This window comes from Prinia subflava, chromosome 2 (assembly GCF_021018805.1).
Source record: "Prinia subflava isolate CZ2003 ecotype Zambia chromosome 2, Cam_Psub_1.2, whole genome shotgun sequence".
In the NCBI taxonomy this organism is placed as follows: Eukaryota; Metazoa; Chordata; class Aves; order Passeriformes; family Cisticolidae; genus Prinia; species Prinia subflava.
Genome location: NC_086248.1, coordinates 23,720,504 through 23,740,881, shown reverse-complemented (window position 1 = coordinate 23,740,881; position 20,378 = coordinate 23,720,504). Strand labels below are relative to the sequence as shown.

At 39.3% G+C, this 20,378-nt stretch overlaps 1 protein-coding gene across 1 annotated transcript in view; it reads left to right on the top strand.

Annotated features, from left to right (window-relative positions):
- Positions 1-20,167, top strand: part of GCLC (glutamate-cysteine ligase catalytic subunit) — a 34,319-nt gene extending 14,152 nt beyond the window's left edge. Inside the window, exons 4-16 of the mRNA XM_063389375.1 lie at positions 1,489-1,602; positions 2,366-2,424; positions 2,517-2,653; positions 8,067-8,141; positions 9,026-9,142; positions 9,962-10,100; positions 10,628-10,740; positions 11,414-11,506; positions 12,213-12,317; positions 14,416-14,497; positions 14,594-14,697; positions 14,790-14,910; positions 18,465-20,167. Coding sequence (XP_063245445.1) covers positions 1,489-1,602; positions 2,366-2,424; positions 2,517-2,653; positions 8,067-8,141; positions 9,026-9,142; positions 9,962-10,100; positions 10,628-10,740; positions 11,414-11,506; positions 12,213-12,317; positions 14,416-14,497; positions 14,594-14,697; positions 14,790-14,910; positions 18,465-18,673 — 1,468 coding nt within the window. The 3' untranslated portion in view covers positions 18,674-20,167. The remainder of the gene's footprint in view (positions 1-1,488; positions 1,603-2,365; positions 2,425-2,516; positions 2,654-8,066; positions 8,142-9,025; positions 9,143-9,961; positions 10,101-10,627; positions 10,741-11,413; positions 11,507-12,212; positions 12,318-14,415; positions 14,498-14,593; positions 14,698-14,789; positions 14,911-18,464) is intronic.
- Positions 20,168-20,378: the final 211 nt, after the last annotated feature.

Here is a 20,378-nt window from a genome sequence, read left to right as displayed (position 1 = left end):
CAGTGCTGCAGGGAATAAAGGGAGAGGAGTTCTTCATCCCTTTCTAGATACAGATAAATACTTTTTACATTGCTCTAGGAGCAGTACATTCGACTGCAGTGAAAGCCAGTAAATAATAAAATGTAATTGTTTATGACTTGTGGGTCATTCCAAACATATTTTCATTCCTCAGAGACAGGTCTCCCTAGGCTAGCCTAATTTAGTTTATTATTTCTGCTTTTGCTATCTTGCCATTCAAGTCCTTGTTGGTTTGACTGGAGTCTTGCCAACATGTATTTCTGAGGCTTCATGGCATTGAAGTTTTTTGCCACATTGTCTCTACAATAACATGTACATATGCCTGTGTGCATCTGGGCATGTACATGTGTATATAATAAAATCTGTGCATTTGAGAAGACAAAAAATTTGTTAGGGTGCTGACAGAAGAAAGTAAAGAAGTAAGCTTATTGAAATTAAAATAATTCAGTCAAAAGTGAACGATTTGAAAATGCTTAAACATTAAAAAAATTTAGTTTAGTCTTCTGAATGAGTGTCCCTAGTTCCTAAATGTGTGAGCCTCCACGGCTGGACCAGAAAGTTGTTTTCTTTCTTGAGGACTGGAGGGATGCAGTTTACAATGTAGCACTTAGGTAAGTGATGAAGCTGGCTTTACAAGTTGTAGGACAACTTACTGAAGCCGGGAAGAAGAAACAATATTGAACATAAATAATATTCTTGGAAGTGTGAGTGTTTCCTGATATTTTGAGTAGTTTGTTTGTAATTTTATCAGCTTTTTTTAACCATGCAAATACTAGAGCTTTTCAACCCAGTCTTTGCCCTTTTTACTGTGCAACATGGAGAAACTAATATTCTACTTTACCTCAACCTTGTCAAATGTTCCTTTGTCTCAGCTGTACCGAGAGCTTGTTCTTGTTTCAGGTGACTCTGAAACTTAAAATGGGGGGGTGTATTCTGATTAGCTTGCGTATCTCTCAGCATTTTACACCTAATAGCTGCAACTTTTCTTTGCTTATGACATTTATCTCAGGGGTTTTTAGAGTTCTAGAAGTGTTACAAGACTTAGGATGTGTGCACCACTTGAAACTGCCTCTAATTCTTACAGAGTTGGTTAAGCATGTATTTTAAAAGGGGCAGATTGTTAAGAGTAGGACTGGATAAATTACTTTGGCAGTCAACCTGTATGCTTGAGATAAGCTTTGAGGCACGGAATGCAGCTGTATGTCAGTATTACTAACAAGTACTGACACACTAAAATGTGTGTGTAGCCCACATAGTACTGAAGTTTCCTGCTTCAGCCACTGAAAATGTCCATGTTTTCTGTCTAATGATAGACTAGTGGGGTTTCTTTTAAAAAAAGGCTGTGTTAACCACTGTGGAAAGTGGTTGTTGGCTGGTTGTCTACTAGAGTCCTAATCTCTGATCATCTGACCATTCTAAAATCACAGTCTGTTTTCATTACAGCTTGGATCTCATTGTTGTGTTTCATAGGTTAGGGTGTCCTGGGTTTACACTGCCGGAATATAAGCCAACACCAGTAGAAGGAGGAGCTTCAAAATCCCTCTTTTTTCCAGATGAAGCCATCAATAAACATCCTAGATTTAGGTAAGAATATTTGAGAAATTTGAGAAGCTGAATATTATGTCTCTGCCTAAATATCGTAGACATATGTGCAAATTCTTTACATTACTGGAATAGAGAGTACTCTATCTGGTTGCTGTAGGTATCACAAGGAGTTGGACAGAACTGGTTGTGATGACGTGTTTTCTTTTCAAACTGTCTAAAGAAATTAATTGTTAAGTTAAAGGAACTTTATATAATAGTTCACGCTATTATGGGGCAAAAAGTGTTGATTTTGCTACTGCAAAATTGTTTCCAGTTTGAAATCCTGTGTCTAAATGCTTCTATCACAGTTAATCCAGCTCTTGCTTAGGTATGCTACAGAGACATCTCTGTACTTAGTAGCTTGCCCTAGTTACTCTGAAATGGACAGTGTACTTCTCACTGTAAAGTGAGACCTTGGACACTGAAAATCATTCTGTTTAAAAACTAAGCATACCTTTTAACTTGGCCTTGTATTCTTCAGGTCTGTAGCGTTTCACTTCTGACTGTTTTATCAGTGTAGTACTGTGAAGTCCATCAAAATAAGACTGACTTTACTGAAAAAAAATTCAGTGTTGTATCTTTTACAGTCTATCTTAAAACTAGGAAAAGAAGGAGAGTGCTCCTTCATCCTGAAGGAGAGTGCTCAAAATAAATAGAAAGTTGACATTCTAAAACCCTAAAAATTTTTGCAAAAGTAGTTGCAAAACTGTTTGCATAAAGACAAAATTTCATATAATTCAAAAAACTTTTTCTTTTGTTATAGTACACTGACCAGAAACATTCGACACCGAAGAGGAGAGAAGGTTGTGATAAATGTACCAAGTAAGTAAATTCCGTCTTATCTTTTTTCTTTTTCAAAATAATTGTTTAGTCTCGTGCTCTTGAGTTACTGAGTGTCTGTGTTTTCCACACAGTATTTAAAGATAAGAACACGCCATCACCTTTTATTGAAATGTTTCCTAATGATGATGGAGAAGCAGCAAAGGCAGCTAAGCCAGACTACATATATATGGATGCTATGGGTTTTGGAATGGGCAACTGTTGTCTCCAGGTAAAGTGCATCTGCTTTCAAGATGTTAGCGTACATTGTCTTTTCTAAACGCTTCCCTTTTCAAGGCTTGTCTTATGTCTACTTTCATTTTCTTCAACTGATGCATTGTACATCAATGTGGCAAAAGGGGAGGTAAAAGAACTAGTGATATGTCTAGTATTCTAGTCTCAAAATCCAAGTATATTGGGGTTCTGTGGCCAGGTTTTGCTAGCAGAGGGGCTGCAGAGGTGGCTGCTGTGAGAAGGTGCCTTCCCCATGAGAAGGAAGCTTCCCCCTGTGTCCAACAGAGCCAGTGCCAGCTGGCTCCAAGACAAACCCACCATTGGCCAAGGCTGAGCCCACCAGTGACAGTGGTAGCACCTCTGAGATATATACAATAAGAATAAATGGAAGAACTGTGCAATGGCACTGCAGGTGAAGATAGGGATGAGAATATGTAAGAGGAACAGCTCTGCAGGCACCAAGGTCAGTGAAGAAGCAGAAGGGGAGGAGGTGTTCAAGGTGACAGAGCAGAGATTCCCCCAGAGCTTGCAGTGAAGATCATGGTGAAGCAGGAGGTTGGCATTGGAGCAGAGATCCACCTGCAGCCCCTGGAGGACCCCACATGAAAACAGGTGGATGCATGAAGGAGGCAGGACTTGTTACCCCATGGAGTACCCATGCTGGAGCACTCAGTTCCTGAAAGACTGAACCCTGTGGAAGGGACCCATGGTGGAGCAGTTAATTAAGTGTAGCTCATGAGAAGGGCTGTTGTGGTTTAAACCAAGACAGCAAGTAAATACCATGCCATATACCCCCTTGCCCCTGGTGGGGCAAATCAGAAAAAGGTGAGATTTATGGGTTGAGATAAAAACAGCTTAATAATTGAAATAAAATATAATAATAATGGTAATGAAAATAAGAGAGGGGGGAGTAAAACTCAAGAAGAAAGTGGTGCTCAGCAGTACAGTTGCTCACAACCTGCTGACAAATGCACAGCCTGTCCCTGAGCAGCAGTTGTCCCCTCCCAACCAATTCCCCCAGTGTGTGTACTGAGCATGATGCCATATGGTATGGGATATCCCGCTGGCCAATTCAGGTCCCAGCTGTGCTCCCTCCTGGCTTCTTGTGCACCTGCTTGCTGGCAGAGAGCATGGGAAACTGAAGAAGTCCTTAATTTAGAGTAAGCCTTTCTCAGCAAGAACTAAAACATCAGTGTGTTATCAGCATTATTCCCATACTGAATCCAAAACATAGAACTGTACCCAGCACCTAGGAACAAAATTAATTATCCCAGCTGATGCCATGTTGGAGCAGTGAACATGTTCATTGGAGGACTGTCCCAGGGAAGTGTCCCCACACTGAAGCAAGAGCGTGAGGAGTCCTCCCCCCGAGGGGGAAGGAGAAGCAGAGACAATTTGTGATGAACCAGTCACAACCCTCACTCCTCATTCTCTTGCCCTGCTGGGAGGGGAGGAAGTAGAGAATTTGGGAGTGAAATAGATTTTAAGATTTAGTTTTTATTTCTCATTATTCTGCTTTGATTTGACTTGTAATAAATTCAGTTAATTTCCCCAAGTTAGGCCTGTTTTGCCTGTGACAGTAACTGGTGAGTGATCTCCACTGCACCAAGTTGGGTCAGTGTTGATCTGCTGGAGGGTAGGAAGGCTCTGCAGAGGGACCTGCACAGGCTGGATCAATGGGACAAGGCCAACTGTATGTGGTTCAATAAGACAAAGTGCTGAGTTCTGCACTTTGTCCACCACAAGCCCCTGCAGAGCTACAGGCTGGGGACAGAGTGCCTGGGAAGCTGCCTGGTGGAAGAGGACGTGGGGGTGCTGGTTCATAGTTGGCTCAACATGAGCCAGTGTGTGCCCAGGTGGCCAGGAAGGCCAGTGGCATCCTGGCCTGTATCAGTGTAGTGTGACCAGCAGGAGCAGGCAGGGATTGTCCCCCTGTGCTCAGCACTGCTGAGGCCACACCCGGAGTGCTGGGTCCAGTTCTGGGCCCCTCACTGTGAGAAAGGCACTGAGGGGCTGGGGTGAGTCCAGGGAAGGGCAGCGGAGCTGGGGAAGGGTCTGGAGCACAAGTCCTGTGAGAGCTGGGGGTGTTTAGCCTGGAGGGAAGGAGGCTCAGGGGAGACCCTACCACTCTCTACAGCTGCCTGAGAAGAGGCTGTAACCAGGTTGGGGTTAGCCTCTTCTCTCTGGCAACTAGCAACAGGACAAGAAGAAATGGCTTCAAGCTGCACCAAGGGAGGTTCAGGTTTGGCATAAGGAAGAAATCCTTCACAGAAGGGGTGAATATTTAGATATTGGAATGGGCTCTCCAAGGAGGTGGTAGAGTCACTGTACCTGGAGGTGTTTAGGGAAATAGTGGATGTGCACTCAGGTTTATTTGCTTGCATTATGGGGGTTTTTTTCTGCTAATATTCAAATGTAATTGGATGACTTGCTGAGAGGGTTTCTTGAACTGGTCAAACCACATTTGATCAAGCACCTGCTCCTGATACTCCAGCACTCTCTGAGTGTGAAAGGTCATCCTCCACTCAGGTCATATTTTAGGCATGACCGAAGGACACTGTGGAGGTGGAAACTGAGCTGTCTTGTAGGAAGGGGAGAGGTTTTTTTACTCATTTTGGGTGTTTTCCTTCTTCTGCACCCTTAGAACAGCAAAAGCAGGGAGTGGCAAGAAGTCGTGGGAATATTTTTAAAAATAAGTAGCTTTCTGGTTTTGTATAATTTTATTTTATTTACAAACATCATGAACTCCTGTATAAAGTTTCTCATTCTTAAATACTTTTAGCTATCTACCAAGGAGTTGTCTTCTCACTGCTTGTACCACAAACCTGCTGAATCCATGTAGGTAGTTTTTTCTGACTGTGTGCTGGAAGATATTTTTGATTCTGTTTTCTCTCATTTGAACGTGCCCATTTTTTATGGTTTTTAGTAATTTACCTGAGTTATTCCTGTCTTACAGTATCTTCCCTTTAAATCCAGGTGCTGAATTTTAAGAGTGCTTTAATCCTTCCATTTTCTGTTTGCTTTAAATGTTTCTCTGATGCTGGGCACTAACACCTTAGGTAATCATGATCTTGATAAAATGTGCCAGTTGCCACCACAGTCTTGGAAGCAGAGCTAGGAAGAGACTACTGTTAATTCTCTATCGGATTAAAGGAGATTCTCCAGGCACTTCTTGTTTCGTAGCAGGGACAGCAAACCTCCTAAAAAGCAGTCCCTCTGAGCTTGAGAAACTAGAAAAGCTGTATAAATAAAAGTTCTTGACAGGTTCTACATATGGTTTCTTGCCATTAGGGCAAACTAGGGCGAATCTGATGAGATAGTAAAGTGTACATAATACTGTGCAGTTTTACAAGGCGTTAGTTTGCCATGGTTTGTTTTACACCATCTCTCTTATTTAAGACCAATAAAAGAAATCCAGCCTTATTCAGTCATTGTATGAACTTTAAAAACATTATTAAATTCCTTTTTAAAGGAGTACTATTTTACTATTACATACCAATATGTTTTATTATTACATTCTGGTAATCAGTGGCTAAATTCAAATATGGTAGTCCTGTTATCATCAAAGGGAGAATGAAAACAATGCTGGCAGCTGCTTCTGTATCAACTGATTATTCCTGATAACCGACTAGAAGTAAACATGTATTGCTGACCTATTTTTGTAAGGTAGTTTGTCGTGTATATGCTTCATTTCATATTTGGGGGTGGTCTTTTTGTTCTTTTTTCATACTGGACACTGAGCTTCAATTTGGTTTGATGCATTTCCAGAGGTAAAAATAATGTCCTGATGAGCTTGGGCTGGGATGGCCTGCACTGACAGTGCCTGTAGCCCTTCGGGAGAAGACACCCATGCCCTTTTCCTCTGTAATGGGACATTTGTGTAGAAACCATGTTGAATCTCAGATTTAATGTAGTTTGGAATAAACATAAAAGAAAAGGGGAGGGAAATATCACTGTCTGGGAAAAGAGTGTAGGTGTCCTGTCAACCCACTTCAAGGCTGGCTCCCTAGTGCTGAATGTCCAAAATTAGTGATGAGAAATCATACTTAGCTGCTTTTCTGCAAGATAATTGTTAATCTTGTCTTTTAACCAACTGGGGTTTTGTTTGCTTGTTTTTTTTCTGAAAAAAATAGAGCAAGCTACTTGAAGGATAAACACAGAAGCAATGTTTTCTCCACAGCACAGATGTTTTCTAATTTGGGATGTTTTAATGAATATTGGATGAAGATTTAAAAAGACAAGACAAACACAAACAAATCCCATATTTCCCCTATACCACCATCACCAACACCCCTCACAAAAATCCACCACTGAGGCACCAGTGAACTCAGAAGTTTTGGAGGGATTTGTTGGTTGGTTTATTTTTTAAAGTCTTACTTGAGGTGCAATTTGGATTAGTGGCAAGCTGAGAAGAACATTTATGTTTTGTGGGACACTGGTTACTATCCTTGGAAGAGGAAAGCCTGTGTACAACTGGAATTCTTCAGGACAGCAAGCAGAGACGGTGATTAGAGTTGAAGGCTGTTGTATAATGTTATGATAGTGGTACAGGGGTACATTCCCATCTGAGTTTTCCTCTGATCTGTGAATACCTAAACTGCTAAGACAAAAGGAGTTTTGAGACTGATCACTCTGTGCAGTTTTTAAATTCATAAAGTGTTGATTTGCAATGTCTAGAGGGTAAGGTCTGCTATAAGAAATATGTCTTCTGTTTGATGCTGCCTGAGTAAATTTCACAAAAATATTACAAAGGAGTTACCTATTCCAATGACCTATCTGTGGTAGGGCTTCCAAAGTATTAATGCCTTCTGCAAATAATGTTTCTTTTCTATTTTTTTGCTGGGTTCTGGCCTCTAATACAAAGAAGACTGGACTTGTTTTTTTTAATGGAAGTTACAGTAGATGCACAGGTATTCTTTTTTCCCCACAGTTTTTCAGGATCAAAGGCATCTTGAAATGTTCTTTAAAACAGGATTAGCGTCACATAAAGTAAATGTTAAATTTGCAATAGAGTCAGACTGTTGTTCTAAGTAAGTAGGTTCCTGGCTTACTTCCTGAAGGTGCATTACTCACCCATGTGTGTTCTAGATGTTAACTCAGTTTTCTTTGATTCTGGCAAGTATTTGTATATTCAGCCTCACTATAGAAGCATTAGGGTCTGAAATCTTTTAATCAACATTGAAATGGCATGGAAAGAAGCTTGTAATATAAATGCTACTGATAGGTAAGGCAGAAATGTGTCCAAGACTTAGGGGGAAAACCCACACAAAAAAAAATTACAAAACCAAACAAAACCCCCTAAAATTTTTAGTATATAAATGATTTTATTATATACTTGTTTTTAAATCTAGGAAGACAGTGCATGTTGTATGATTATAGAAATTTGATAGCAACTGTACATCTTTCAACAGGTAACATTTCAGGCTTGCAGCATTTCTGAAGCCAGGTATCTCTATGATCAGCTAGCTACGATTTGTCCCATTGTGGTAAGTAACAAACATCTGTCAGATGAACCCTTCCTTAGTGGCAAAGCCCACTATATATAAAAAAACAATATACAAATTGCAAACTCACAAATTTGGTACTCTGGGAGAAGACTCTTTCTAGGTTGTCACGAGTCATGTTAACTATTTAATGTGCAAACGACACCACAAAATAGATAATATCTGTTCCTGCTTGCCCCTTATATCTATTTCTTCCCCTCTGCTCTCACTCCCATATGTGTGAGACTTTTGTTCAATAGTTTTAGAAATAGATTTGGGCAGTTTTTCATGAAAACAAGGCAAGCTTGCTCCTTAAAACACTTTTTAATTTTTCAACTGATGTTGAAAACCCTCTGGTGTTACAGAGGGTTTCAGCTTAAGCTGTTTAAATCTGTCCCTTTTGTCATGTTGTCATAAGCAAGTGTTTATAACAGGAATTATGAAAATGAAGTATCTGTCTGGTCTGGATGATGAGTAGATCATACCTCTGAGTGAGGTATGTTCCACCTATGTTACTAAGGTGCTTGGCCAAACAAAAACAAACAAAATAATATGATTGCTAGGTGAACTTTGGAAGTGAGTGAGCAGAATACTTGCTGATTTGTCTCAGAACTGCTTCTGACAGTGTCATTTTTGTGTTCCTTAAATGCTGACCTGTAGAGATAAAACATTTGGAGAGTGTCAGACGCCCTGTCAGGAATGCTAACCCTTGACCAGGCATTTTTTGGAGGTAGCAGTTGAGATATTTGATTATACAGGCTTTGGCTGTATGTTAAACTGAAGTATATATACTTCAGTTCCTTCTGGATCCCTTTGCAGTGGGGTTGTATTTTGCTTTCTGTTCTTTGGCCTGTCCTTTGTTTTGATACCAGGCTGTTTGATTTTAGATGGCGTTGAGTGCTGCATCCCCATTCTACAGAGGCTACGTGTCTGACATTGACTGTCGCTGGGGAGTGATCTCTGCTTCCGTGGATGATCGCACGCGGGAGGAGAGAGGGCTAGAGGTAAGGCATGTGACATTGTGACATTGTGTCCGGGTTTTTTCGGGCAAAAAGGTTAAATCTGCTTTAGACTCAAATTCTGCTTGTGCTCATCAGAATCCCTAATAAGGGAATGTGATGGTCTTTGTGGTAAATACAGAAGAGATGGTGTAAACACTCACCTTGGTTGGTCAGTTTGTGTTAACAAATACATATTTTTAATTAGGTATGGAATCCCAGTCTTCCACAGCTGGCTGAAAAGGGCCTCCATGATGAAACTTTCTAATTTATGCTTGAGCCCAAAAGGCAAAAATTGCACTAGATTAAATAGTGGGTGCTGCTGAGTAGTGTAAACTAGAACTAAATCAAGAGAGCCAGGTGTCAGAACTTGTAGAGTTTCTCTAAGCAGGAATTTCCATTCACGGCACTTACAAAATTACATAAAATAAATAATTTTTAAAATTTACTTGAAATATTTGTTTAACTACCTATTTTAAGGGCATCTCTAACAGTGTGCACATGGTGAAACTGTTGATATGTTTAATGCTTTCCAGGTGCTTGGGGTAATGGTGTATTAATCAGGAAAACATTTCTACTTCTAGAGAATTCTAGTCAATGTGTGATGACTGATTTTTTACTCAGATTAATGTCTGCAAACAAAATAGTTGTATTCAGAATCACTTTATATTGAGCCTATTTAAGACTTGTGCTTTTAATAATTTTAATTGAGGTTGTAGGGTTTTTTAAATAGGATAATAATCTCAACGTAAGTGTCATTAGTGAGCAAAACTTAGGTAACATTGTTAACAAGCTGTTAAAATATTGTATTCTTAAATTATATAGCCACTGAAGAACAACCATTATAGAATCAGTAAATCCAGATATGATTCCATAGACAGTTATCTATCTGAATGTGGTGAGAAATACAATGACATTGATTTGACAATAGACAAAGATATCTACGAGCACCTAATAAAGGAAGGTAAGTGTTTGCTTCATTATGAGCAGGTTAAGAATTATGTTTGCAGAGTGTGGGGATATTTTATGTTTTTGTTCTTGTTTGTTACCAACATTGTGTAGCCTTCAGAGTGACTCCTACTCAGGAAGTATCCGTGCAGAGTGGTTTTGAGAGATTTTTAAAAAGGATTAATTTGTAACAGAAACTGTCCCTAATGCATCAAACTGGGTTTCTCAAGCTGGAATTAATGTTTTATTTTTATGGAGAGAGACGAACTGCTTTAGGAAACATGGCACAGAATGCATCAGAAACCAGGAAGAATGGCAGCCACACCAATATTCAGCTGCCATTTCCAAACAAGAACCTGTTTGGTTTGGGGTTTTTTTCTCTTTTTAATCATTTCCTTCCTTCCTGAAGTCATCACTTTAACAGGATGTGGTGGGTTGAGGTAGCATTGCAGTGTTAGATATTTTCAGTATTGTTTAAAAAAATAATTTCCTAGAGCCTGTTTTGATATGTGTGAATTGTTTATTTGAATTTTCATTTTGTAGGTATTGACCACCTTTTGGCACAGCATATTGCACACTTGTTCATTCGAGACCCATTGACTTTGTTTGAGGAGAAAATACATCTAGATGATGCAAATGAATCCGACCATTTTGAGGTTACGTCTGATTTACAGGAATTTAATAAATATACATATAATTGTTTATTTTTATAATGCTACTTAATTAGAGGATGGCTGTATTAGCTAAGAATTTTTTTCATTAATTTTTCACTTCAGCTAGTTTTTTAGCATATGACTTTGCAGTTATAAGCACACTCATTTGTTTTATCTTTTATTTAAAAGATGATGGCTTATACTTTAAACCAAATAAAATACAAAAAGCCTAAATTATTGCTATGTATATAAATAGCAGTATAGGGGAACTGTCAATTGTTAAGGCTTCTTGAAACTGGTTTGTATTTTATTTATGTAGAAATCTCTCTTTTAAAGCTTTATGAGGTAATAGATGTGGTAATATTAGGCCTTTTTAGTTCAGGATGTGTCAGCCTCTCATGAAGAAATAAAGTCAGCTGCATGCCAGTCCCTTAGTGTCCTATACAGAACACTCAGCCAAAACAGCATGAGAAAGTACAACAAATTTGCTCCTGGGATGGGTAGTTGTACTGTGGGCCTTAGGAAGTTACAGCACTTACTTTGGAACCACTTCTCTAACCTGCTACACTGTTCCACAGAAAACACTAGGACTCTAGTTATCTGCTTATTTTTCTTTGATTATATCATAGAGTGATACATACCTAGATTGTGACAGATTATTTCATGTGCTCTGCAGAATATTCAGTCTACAAACTGGCAGACAATGAGGTTTAAGCCACCACCTCCAAATTCAGATATTGGATGGAGAGTGGAATTCAGACCTATGGAGGTAAGGAAGACATCAGTATGTCCAAGAGCACATTTCCTTTTAAGTGGAAAAGTACCAGGCATTCTGCCATCCAGTATCAAACTCCTACTACTTGTGCTGTGTTTTCTCCCCTTTGATTTGCTAGATGCAAGTGAAGTGGACAGCAGTATTTAATCAGACACGGACTGTGGGAATGTAACTGACAGGGGAATCCACTGCAGCACAGTAACGCATGCTGATGGATTTGGGGTGATGGAGAAGGGAATTAGGCTTGTATTAAAGCAGCAGTAAACAAAGCCCTATTTAGCTTCTAGAGACTGTGTTTCTTCAGTACATTTCCTGGTACTGAACAATTCAACTGTCACAGTTTTGTTTTTTTCACAAGTGCTTTTATTCTATAGCTGTTTCTAAGCTCTCTGAGTTTAATCCTTTTCGAGTGGAAATTTAAAAGCTACTATGCTTCTGTAATTAGAGAGCCTGAAGGTGCAGGTTATTAGTCTTTTGAAACACAAGTGTGCTTTGCATTGAATTGCAGGGTTGAGTTTGTTGAAGCGTGTGAGTGCATTGTGCACTGCTGGTGATTGTGGATGTGCATCACCCTCAGCGAGTACAGTGTGCGTGAACACAAGTACCAACATGAACATCTGAGTCAAACTCTTCCAGACTGTCCTTGCATGAGTGTGTTCCCACTAAAGTAATTGAATCTCTCTACTCCTGTCATGTCTAGGTCCAGTTAACAGACTTTGAAAACTCGGCATATGTTGTGTTTGTGGTATTGCTAACCAGAGTGATTCTGTCATATAAACTGGATTTTCTCATCCCTTTGTCCAAGGTAGGTGTGAAAGATCAGATCTGTTAGAGCTAAATGGAATGTATTGAGTCTGATTTTTGTCCCCTGCAAGCTAGGAAATAATATTTCCCCACTTATAGAACAGTAATTCTTATCTTCTAGTCAGTTTTCATCTGTACCAGTACTTTGAACTAATTTAAACTCTACAATATTGAGCAAATATTTTACTGCTGTCTCATAGCAATTAAACATAGACAAATGCTATAGGAATTTCTGTGATGCCTAGCATTGTCTAACTGTTGCAGAAAAGTTGAGAAATACCATTGTCACAAGGCTGTTACTAAGCTGGGAAAGGGTATGTTTCCCACATTTTACATGCAGGGGGAAAAATAACCTGCGGAAATCAAAATAAAAACTTTAGACTTAACATGAATGTTGCCTTTGTCTGCTGCTCTTATTTTGTGTTTTGTTTGTATCTAGTGGGGAGGGAAAGGAGGAGTTTTCAGCATGCTTAGTGTTACACAGTATTTGAGTGCAAACAAATACTGCTGATTCTGGTCACAACTGTGACTTGTCTTTAGACAGACAAGCCACGCTAAGTGTACTTTTTCCTTAATCCTGCCCTCACAATTGCTGAACTGTTTTGTCTGAAACTGTCTTGCGTGTCCTCTTTCTGAGGCACTTGACCAAAAAATGTATTTTAGATGGCCATTCCTGTGATCTTTAAAAAAGATGTTGTAGGGCAGAAGGTTTTTGATACTATGCTGGAAAATTCAGCATAGCCATAGTATCCTGAGGCTTTTCAGAGAGGTTTTTAATTAAAATGGAGAAAAATACTGAAGTAAGAAATTTACAGTAATCATACCATACAGACATGGTATGATTTGGTATGACTTCTAAAAGGACATGTCAGGGAGTTCAGACTCCATAAATAATGCAGCAATTTAGCACCTAGATTACATAATTATGTTGTTATTTGAGTGTCTCAAAAGCACAAAATTTTTAACTACCAGTTAAGAGTGAATAAGAGATCAGGTGCTGAAAGAACCTGAACAGAATGGAGGGCTGGGGGACTGAAAATTGCTTGAGCTTGCCAAGCAATTTGGCAGGTAATGCAACACAGAATTGCACAACCATTGGTAAGCCTGCCTCTTTCAAGTAAAATAATAGGGGGTTATGGGGCTAATCTCACACTAATCTTGGCTGTCGGACTGAATGCGGATGAACCCTCGTCAGCTGGGACTGGAGTTCTTTCAAACTTTCAGAACAACCTGTTGTGTAAATAGGTTTCATAATATAAAATGAATTGAAAACTAAGCTTTGAAAGGTAAGAAGTAAGCGAAGATTTTGCATAGCCTTTAGTTAAAGATCAGACAAAGAATTCAGCAAATTATCTCTCTTTTTCTGAAGACAATATGGTGAGGCTAGTGTCCAAAAGCTGGATGATGTTAACTCCCTGAGAACACACCAACCAAAGAACTTGGACAAAATCTTCCATCCAGAAAGATGGAGCAATGCTTATGTCATTTGCAGAGCAAACATTGTCATTTGGAGGATTTTCGAGAAGCCTGAAATTTAGAACTTTTTTGCTAGCAATCTAAGTTTAAATATCTGACAGATGATTGGAAATGGAATAGATACAATTCCCATACAAACTTACTTGAATGCTGGTTCTGAAAGTTTGTTTAATACAGTGATAATTCTTCTAAAGACAGTGATGATGTTGTTAATCAAAGCAGCAAATTGTTAATAAAAGCAGTGGCTAGGAAAATTGAAATTTTCTTCTTCCGTACTTATTTAAATTGCATCTAAATATGCAAAAAGTCTGCCAGAAGGGATGCAACCTGTTAATCATAACTGTTCCTGTGTTTTCATCCAAACTTAAATTAGCATAGCATGTTGTAAGATGATACCAATACCTATTCTGCTGGAGACACAGTTCCATAAAATGTTATCTATTTGTGGGTTTGTCCTGGACACTGAAGAATGAAATAAAACTTAGCTTCACAGCTTGATCTTGTGTGATGAAATAGTAAGAAATACAGTAGATGTTTCAGCTTATGAAACCCAAATGTGACAGTTTGGTAGAATCCTACTTTTCTAAAATGTCACAGATCTCTGAAATACTTTTTTTTGCCAGGTGGATGAAAACATGAAGGTGGCCCAGAAAAGAGATGCTGTACGACAGGGAATGTTTTACTTCAGAAAAGATATATGTAAAGGTATCACATCAAGTAATCTGACTACACTGTTGTAGATGTTTAGTGCATGTCTTGCCTTTTAACCATTTTTTTCCTTTCCCTTTGTCACACATAAAGGGGGAAACGCTGTTGTGGATGGATGTGGCTCTGCACAGAATGGGACAGGCACCGACACAGAAGAGTACACCTTAATGAGCATTGATACAATTATCAATGGGAAGGTAATAGCCTCTTCTACCTGGAACTCATTCTATTCTACCCTCCCAGAAACCAGACTGAGTGTGTTTTATGCTGATTCTGTTCTCTTACACAGGAAGGAGTCTTTCCTGGTTTGATCCCGATTTTGAATTCCTATCTTGAAAACATGGAAGTGGATGTGGACACAAGATGCACCATCCTAAACTATCTGAAGCTAATAAAAAAGAGAGCCTCTGGTATGTTTGACATTTTTGGACATTGACTTTCTTGGCATTTTTTCTACTTCCAGTTGGATAAGACTGATGGGAGCTATGGATGTCTTGCTAGCTGTTAAATCATTGAGCAAAGGACTGGAGTGTGTTCTCTAGCTTAAATCTTGTCCTGGCTTTTTTTAATGTTTAGTGATCCATTTTAGAACTTAAATCAGGACTAACTGATGGAGTAACAATCATGGTTTAGAGGTAGTATATACCCAGTCCTCAGTTTTGCTTTTCAACACCGTTTACTTCTGGTTTTACCACTGTATTGTCCACTTTGTAGTAGTTTAAACGTACACTAGTCCATTTTGCCCTGTCACTTGAGTGTTGTAAGAGTATTTGAGGCTGGGTCTGATAGCTTGCCTGATATGACTGGTGTTACTCTAAAGCTTACTGCTCCAAAGCATTCATAAGTCTAAACTTGGGTCTGCAAGACCATGGGACATAGACTTTAGCTCACTGATACGAAAGTCCTTCCATAAGTAGCAGAACTCCTTCAAGGCAGGGCAGAGCAGGCTCTTCCACTGTCTTTCCCACACTGCAACGTTTTTTAAGGCAGGTGTATAATGACTGTTTATATTTCTTCTTAAAATATAAGCAGTATAATGAGTGAAAGATGCAGGCTAAACTTAATTCAGAACTGTATGCTTAGCTCAGTCTGCAGCAGCTTTTAACTTTTTTCTGTGTAAATCTGTATAACTACATTGATGTAGATTTAGCTAGATGGTTAATTTTAGCCTAATAAATCAAGAATTCTTTTTTCTTCCCTCTCCCCCCATGCCCCCCAAGATTTAAACTGCTGCATTCCTTTTTAATTCTTGAAAATTACTGTAGAAGCTTCTAGGTGAAGACCTTTCTGAAGCTGAGGTGGAAATCAGGATTTTGTCTTATCTGGTAATTCACTACTTTAGTAGTTCTTCAGAATAGTAACATGTTTTTAAACATTCCCTTGTCTGTTGAGTTGGTTTCTTTTTCCTGCAGAGAAATCGTCTTGAGAAAACAAGGAATCCATAACTCTAGCAGTCTTTTTCCTAAGGCCTTGTGATCTGGGTCCAACCCCAGCTGCAGGTGTTCTCTGCCAAAGAAAAACTTTCCCACCTGATGCAAAGTTGCAGTCATTGCAAAAGTCAGCTCCTGTATTTACACAGAGCTAAAAGCTGTGAGAGCAAGGTAGATGAGAGTATAGGGTTTATAGTTCAGCTGAAATGACTTTTAAATGAGGCTTCTTAAGAACTAGAATTCACAGAATAAAAAAGCATTAGGTGTTGTATTACTGTGCCATGATGTTTTTTAATTGTGAGCTTTGGATTATTCCATGTTATTCTTGATCTTAAATGAAGTGTTCCTGATCTGCAGCCTGTTTAGTATCAGTCATATCCATAAAGTGTGGCCATTTTTCAGATTTCTAATGGTGAACACAGCACTCACGAGTTAAGACCACTGACACTTTAGCTCCTGTGGCTGTAACCTTGCACCAGCATAATTCATTTGAGCTTCAGCCACCTCCTCTCCTGCAATACAGCAAGGTATTACCCTCCTGGTCTCTGTATAGCTGGTGTGTGACTGCCACCACTCAGTGAGACTACAGGTTTGCTAGGCAGGCAGCAGCTGCTGATCACCACCAAATATTCATGGAAGCAGTAGTGAGGCAGCAGCATCAAGTGGTCCATGTCCTGGTGTGCTCCTGACTCCTGGCTGCCTGCAGTGCATTAATCACAGAGCTTGATGAGCATTCACAGATGTGATTTCCATGATTTTTGCCTTACCTTTCTTGAAGCAGTTACACTTTTGGTCCCCCTAAAGTCATACAGTAAGAAATTACACAGTTCTATTATATGCATTTTGAAAAAATGAATTCTGTAGTTTTTCACGTTTAAATGCTCTTCATGATTATTCCATGATACGTCTTCTAGTTCCTGTGCTGTAGGATCATGTTTATCTACTCACTTGTCATCAGCATTCATAATTGTGTTGACTTCTCCAGTATATGGCTGCACCTGAACTTAAAATTCCCTTCGCCTCTCCTTGCCTGGAAGCTTCTCCCACCTTTTGTCAGTCAGTGGTGCCATACTCCCGTGGGTACTTGCGAGAGCTGCAGGCTCCAGTGAGGGTGTGCAGGTACAGCGGGGCAGGCCCGGGGAGTGCCTGGCCTGCCTGGCCGCTAGGTGTCTGTGTTGCTGTGCACTGGACACTCCCCAGCTCCTCCAGCACTGACGCCTGCAGGGCTTGCACCTCAAGTGTGTTTCTTTTTAAGCTTCACTCTGCTCATCTCCTGATTCCACTGACTTTCTTGCAGGCCCCCTGACATCCCTTGGTGTCAGAAAGTTTTCATGTTGAGTTTTTAGTGCCTTCAACAAATAAAGCCTCTTCTGTAATTTTTTTTCCTGCCCTCTTATGTAGGAGTGTAAACTCTGACCTCATTCTTTTGAAACATTACTTCTGGTTTTTTGAGGCACATTTTGATTTCTAGTAACCTTTTTTATTCTGCTTTTCTTTCTGGTACTGTCTGCATTTTTTCTGATATGTCTTCAGGTACGTCTGTTCAAAACCACTGCTAGGATATTTTTAGATAGTGCTGGATTCTTTTTATTTTTTATTTGGGTGTTCCTTCGTGCTTTCTCTAACTTGATTGCGCTTGTTTTTTGCACTATTCCTAAACCAAGTACTTCTGTAGTGGAAGCCCTTGACTCTTTCCACTCTCACAACAAAGCTGATGTTCCAGTAGCTAGCCATGAAAGTTTTTCTTGGCTCTTTGAGCATCCCATCAGCCCATCTTAATGTCTTAACTGTCAGAGTTACCTAAAACTTGTAGTAGTTAAGGTTGGCTTGCACATGCTGCATTCAGGAGCAGTATTCAGCAGCCTGGACACTGGTGTCCAGCCAGCCCCCAGCTGCTATGTCATGGGGATACCAGACTCCTGCAAGTGGGGTGTGTCATTCAGTGACCTTGTATAGGGGTGCTGGGGACCCTTAGGTACCTGCTGACCAGCCCAAGAACTGTGGAGTGAAGCAGAGGCACTCTGTACAACCAGAAGTTGGTATAATTGGGAACCAGCCTAATTTGTGCTAGTATAGCTGCCAGAGGGAAAAAGAATACTAAGTCAAGGTTGACTGATCAAAACTAGCAGCTCAGTTGGATGGATCAACTACAAACTTATTTTATATAAATGTAGTAGTGCAGAGGTGTTGATTCATCTCAGCCAGATTCTCTGTTAAATGAAGTGTTTAAGACCTTTTGCTATACAATTTGTTGGTAGCACCTGTTCTAGTTGCTACTTCTCTCTGCATTATGTCATTGAAACATCTGAAAGTCGGAAAATTGCACCAGATAAGTGGCTTTTAGACCATCAGGGATGCATGAGCGTAATTGTGCCTGCAGTTTAGCCATATTTGAAAACCAAAAAGCATAGGAATGTGTTTCTCATGAAAGCATGGGCTGCTCATTAATTGTGTATATAGTGCACAGAACCCTAGGTGTTCTACTGCTAAATTAGATGTGTAAACTGTGAAATTTAATTTCCTCTTGCCCACAGGAGAATTAATGACAGTTGCTCGATGGATGAGGGAATTCATCGCACAGCATCCGGACTACAAGCAAGACAGTGTGATAACTGATGAAATTAATTACAGCCTTATGTGGAAATGCAACCAAATTGCTCAAGGCCAGGCAGAGTGTCCTGAACTATTGGGGGTAGGATTTAATAAGAAACAAAGTGGAAACAAAACTGATTCTTTGGAATAATGAAAGATTGCTTCTTAAGTAATAAAAAGATTAGCCTTTTAGCAAAGCACTAGCAAAGATACTGTGAATCTGCTACAGTTTCATGGTGTGAAGACCAAAACAGGGATACTGCACTATAAATGGTCCAATCTGCCTAAATGTTAATTTAAGGCATCCTAAAATAGGCATATTCTTATTGTTAAGGTTTATACAATATACATGTAAATAGTAAAATATTTTTATGATTAACATCAATGTATTTTAATAACATTGTAACTAAGGTTATTGTGAATTAGCTTGTAACTTTTTTATGCTTAATATAGAAAGAAAAATTGTCATGAACAGCTTTGTAAATGTAATGGTACTTGTATATTATATGCATTCCAGTTACTGAATGTTTACTGTAATTTTTTTAACCTGGAATGTGCTAAGTAATTTACCTTATTGTATAAGAAAAAAAAAATCCTTCTGGATCTACCTGAATCACAGATACTTCTTCCTTCCATTTGGGTTTTGAAAGTTTGTAAGAACAGACAAATATATGTGCATCCCAGCTGTTAATCTTAGAGCAGTTTCTCAGTTGCCACAAGACCTGCATCCACTTGTAAACTGTAAAACTCAGAGGAACAGATAGGTCTTTTTTCAGATAATGCAAGTCATCCTGCCTGCAGATGCACAGTTATTTTCTTCCCCTCTGAAATAAGCTGTATGCTATCTCAGTTCAGAAATCTGCCTGATGATTTCACAAAAAAGTAGTAATGGGAGATGTGTCGAAAGAGAGGAGGAAGTGAGGGCTGGACATACATCTCTCTCCACAAAGGAACCAGGGACACCTGCCCTGGACTTCAGCCTGCTGAAGCCAACTGCTCTCCTCCCACATTGCTGCTCTTCCCATAGTTGACAATGACTGCAGCACAAAACCAAACTCCTGTCCATTCTTCCTGAAGGTTGAGTTTTTCATTTTGTCATTTTGTTAATTATAAATATTTTTGTCAGCATGATTACTTTCTATAACATAATTTATGTAGGTGGCTGAAGTTACCTACATAACTGCAGTTATGGACAACTTCATCCCCTGTAGAAAACAGTTTAAAGAGAAATTGTGGAATGCACTAATCCTTTGAATTGGAAGCTGGTGCTGGGAGTGACTGTAAACTATTTAAATTCAGCCATTGCGTCTGTAAATAAACTTAAGAGGCCTTTTTGATTTAGCTTCTTCACTGATTTCTAAAAGTGAATTGCATTAGGTGTAGAAGATGCAAAGCTTAATGGAAGCATATATAAATACCTAAGATGTAATGTTTTTTTTTTAAAAGAACTAATGGAGAAACTGCAGTGGGAGGTGCACCAAGAAGCTTTTATGTACTGAATTATACTTTGTTCTGTGTTCACAGGTGTGCTTTCGAGAATAAAAAGAATGCTCTTTTTCTGCAGTGGGGAATTTGTTTTAATTAAGATGTAGGCATATGCTAATTTAGTTTCTGTAATAAGGAAATAAAAATAAAATTTGCAGTATGTGTTGGTTACTTGCATGACTTGAACCCACATTTTCAGATTCAAAAAAAGGCGGAGTTGCATACCTGGCAAGTACTCACTGTGTTCACACTGGAGTTTCTCAGGACTCAGACCAATGGTCTGACACTCCCACAGGAAAGAAGTCCTTGCCATTGTTAAGGTAGCATCTGTCTGATTGCACAGCATCAGCCACTATGCTTGGAAAACCCCT